Source organism: Panthera uncia, assembly GCF_023721935.1.
Source record: "Panthera uncia isolate 11264 chromosome B3 unlocalized genomic scaffold, Puncia_PCG_1.0 HiC_scaffold_2, whole genome shotgun sequence".
NCBI classification, from domain to species: Eukaryota; Metazoa; Chordata; class Mammalia; order Carnivora; family Felidae; genus Panthera; species Panthera uncia.
Genome location: NW_026057583.1, coordinates 6,181,589 through 6,184,860, shown reverse-complemented (window position 1 = coordinate 6,184,860; position 3,272 = coordinate 6,181,589). Strand labels below are relative to the sequence as shown.

General features: G+C 65.3%; 1 protein-coding gene across 4 annotated transcripts in view; it reads left to right on the top strand.

The window, feature by feature from the left end:
* The window catches only part of CIB2 (calcium and integrin binding family member 2), a 19,953-nt gene extending 17,007 nt beyond the window's left edge, over positions 1-2,946 (top strand). For all 4 annotated transcript variants that reach the window (XM_049614407.1, XM_049614405.1, XM_049614403.1 and 1 more), the window contains 2 exons: positions 2,159-2,354; positions 2,544-2,946. In XM_049614407.1, coding sequence (XP_049470364.1) covers positions 2,159-2,354; positions 2,544-2,565 — 218 coding nt within the window. In that variant the 3' untranslated portion in view covers positions 2,566-2,946. The remainder of the gene's footprint in view (positions 1-2,158; positions 2,355-2,543) is intronic.
* The last annotated feature ends 326 nt before the right edge of the window (positions 2,947-3,272 follow it).

Below are 3,272 nucleotides of genomic sequence, written 5' to 3'. Positions count from 1 at the left end.
GGTGCTCCCCTCAGGGGCTGCGTGCTGGTGGTGGGGGTGCTCCCCTCGGGCTGTGCGCTGCTGGTGGTGGGGTGCTCAGGGACCCCAGGAGAGTGCCTGACCTGTGGGGACAGATAGTGTGTGAGGACGCCAGGGGTCCTGGGGGGGAGGGAGGTCCTGGTTCCCTGGGGGGGGGGGGGGGGGGGGGCCCGGGATGGGACGGGGGGGGGTGGGCGTGCCCAGTGGAGGGAATGGCAAGGACGTGCCAGGCTTGGGGAGGTGAGACGCACCCAGGTGGTGTGAGCCCAGGGAGGTCACAGGACAGGCTGTGAGGAGCCAGCCAAGGAGTCTGAATCTGGTGCCCAGGACTACGGGTCCACTGCAGGATTCCAGGTAGGGCAGGACAGTTCTGGGCTCCGGAGAGGTCACTGGGCGTCCTAGAGGTGGGAACTGGAGACCAGGGGCGGGGGAGGGCGCCTCTGCCAGGCAGGGAGGTTCCCAGGCCCCCCCACCCCCACCCCCTGGAGTTGGAGGTGGGCGGCCTGACTTCTCACCCCAGCCCGCCTGTGGCCGTGGTCACACGGCCACCAGAGGGCGCTGGACCCCCAGAGGAGAGAACCTCATGAGTTGGGCCTGCCCAGGGCCGGTGGTCCTCAGTCCTCAGGGAACACTGAGGCCCAGGGAAGGGCTGGGACCCATCGTGGACCAGAGGAGCCGTGGGCAGACCTCCTGTCCCAGCACCTTGGATCAGCTGGTGGCTCCCGGGCCTCTCAGGCTTTTTCACTTTGTTGTAGTCAGCTTGTCCATTTCAGAGGCCTGGTCTGGGTCCACGCATGCACCCCTGTGTGCGCACATCAGAAAGACCGCAGCTCGTCTACCCTCCAGTCCCGGGGCCCCGACATCGCTCCCGGGGAAGGCTGTTGTCTGCCAGCCGGGGGGGGTGGGGGCGCAGCCGGGCAGGAGGGGCAGGTCCCTTGCTGCCCTGCTTCCGGACAGAGGGGGTTTGGTGCTGGGGAGAATCAGGGCCTGACTTCCGGCGAGGGTCACCCCCCCCACCCCCGCCTCAGCTTGTGCACGTGAAACGGGCACAGGAATCCAGCCAGCAGCCCGCACATCTGCACAGGGCTTGCTGGGCGCCCCTGTGGGGCGGAGATGAGTCCCACCCCTGCCTGTCCCAGAGGCGGTGCTGTGGGCACGCGGCGAGACGCTGGGGTCCAGTGCTGACCGGGGATGTCACTGCAGGACCCCAATGCTTCATCCTTGCACAATGGGGACTCTGCTGGACCTGCCAATCAGCTTGTGTTTGGTGGGAGGTGAGGGGGGGGCATGAGGCAGTGCACGTGGTGTCCCCCCAGCAGCCACACTCTTCATCACCGTCAGCGTCTGGGTGCGGCCCGTGCAGGGGGCTCAGCAGGAGGAGCCCGGAGGTCTAGAAAGCCCCCTGAAGGTGGTGTTTGAGCTGAAACTTGAAGGACCAACGGGAATTTGCAGGACAGACAAGTGGGGGACAGTCTGGGCGGAAGAAGGGCAGACATCTGGGAGCTAGGCTGGAGACTGGGGCACACGTCGGGGTCACTGCCGTGATCACATGCCTCTCTGAGCTGTACGGCTGTGCCGTGGGCAGCAGAATCAAACCGTGTGCCCGGTTCTGTGCGCAATGGCCAGCCTGGGCCTCCTTCCGAAGGGCTTCTGAGTCCTGATGCCCGTGGTGCCGGGCGGTGCAGGGGGGCGGGGGGTGGGGCACCTGCGGGAGGCTGCAGGGTGCAGCTTGGGGAAGGGTGTGCTTACTGGCCAACAGGCTCGGCTGGCGGCCAGTTCCCCCTCCAAGCCACCCTCAGACCTGGATTCGGTCACTTGGCCTTTCTGGGCCTCAGTTTCCTCCGCTCGGGGGGGGGGGGGGGGACACAGGGCCTGCTGTGGGGTGCGGCCGGGAGGTCCTGGTGTCCCCACAAGCCTCAGATTCAGACTCTGAAGTGTCTCAGACCAGGTTTGTACCTGTGGACATTGTGGGGACTCGACAGGGTCATAGATGTTGACTTGGCGGATGTGGTGTCCGTCTTGTGCCCCCTTGGCCCCCGTCGGCCGGGCACAGGGTCCGGGGGCCCCGGAGAGTGAACGGGCTGAGGGCCGTGGGGTGCCGGGCGGGACCCCTGGCCTGAGCACCTCCACCCGCCCCCAGACTTCAACACAGACAACTTCATCTGCAAGGAGGACCTAACGCGGACGCTGGCCCGGCTCACCAAGTCTGAGCTGGACGAGGACGAGGTGGTGCTCGTGTGCGACAAGGTCATCGAGGAGGCCGACCTGGACGGGGACGGCAAGCTGGGCTTCGCCGACTTTGAGGACATGATCGCCAAGGCCCCCGACTTCCTCAGGTGTGGCCCTGCGGCCGTGGCTGGGGGCTGGGGTCCCGGGGACAGCTGGGTGTCCAGCTTTCTGCCTGTCCTTGGAGTTGCTCAGTTGTGTCCTCTGCACCCTCCCTAAGGGACCGTCCAGCACGGGCCAGGGGCCTGTTGGCGTTCCACCGAGGGGCCCTCACCCAGACAGCCCTCCTCTCTTTCTAGCACCTTCCACATCCGGATCTGAGGACACTGCTGAGGGTGCGGGGCCCAGAAGCTGACCCTCTGGCTTTGCTGTCTACACAAGTGACCTCCAAGCTGCCCGGAAAAGACGCTATGGCCTCTGGGGTCATACCAACATTTCCTTGGCCCTTTCAGCAAAAAATCCTTAACCAGGGAAGGGGGGTGTGAGGGCAGGGCCCTTCCCAGACCCCAGACCCCACCACAGGCCCTCCTCCGTCCCCCCCGAGCTCCCCAGACCCTCATCCTCTCCCCACCGGAAATGGCTGCACCGAGGGGGGAAGGCACAGGCCTCGCGGGGCAGGGGATACGGACGCGTCCCGGTGCTGGGCAGGCGTCCTGGTCCCCCAGGGCAAAGTGAAAAATGAAAGAGACCAAGGTTTTATGAGCTGCGCGGTCTTTCTCCAGAACCCAGTGCGAAGCTGTGTGGACGCTGGGCAGAGGGCTCCATCCCTGTCCCCGGCGCTGGGCACCGAGACAGAATTCCCCGAGACAGAATCCTCACTGGTGCGTGCTGTCCACACACTGGTGAACTTCTGGGAGTAAAGCACTTTTGCATCCCTGTGCTCTGCCTGCCATCATTAGGACGTGCTCAGTGGCCCTTTTCTCCTGACCCTTGAAGTCCCACGGCCAGCGCGTCACCTCAGGGTCAAGTGTTGCCCTCCGGCTTTGGGCACGAACTTTTATTTCAACCTTTGTGCCTTTGGGAGGAAA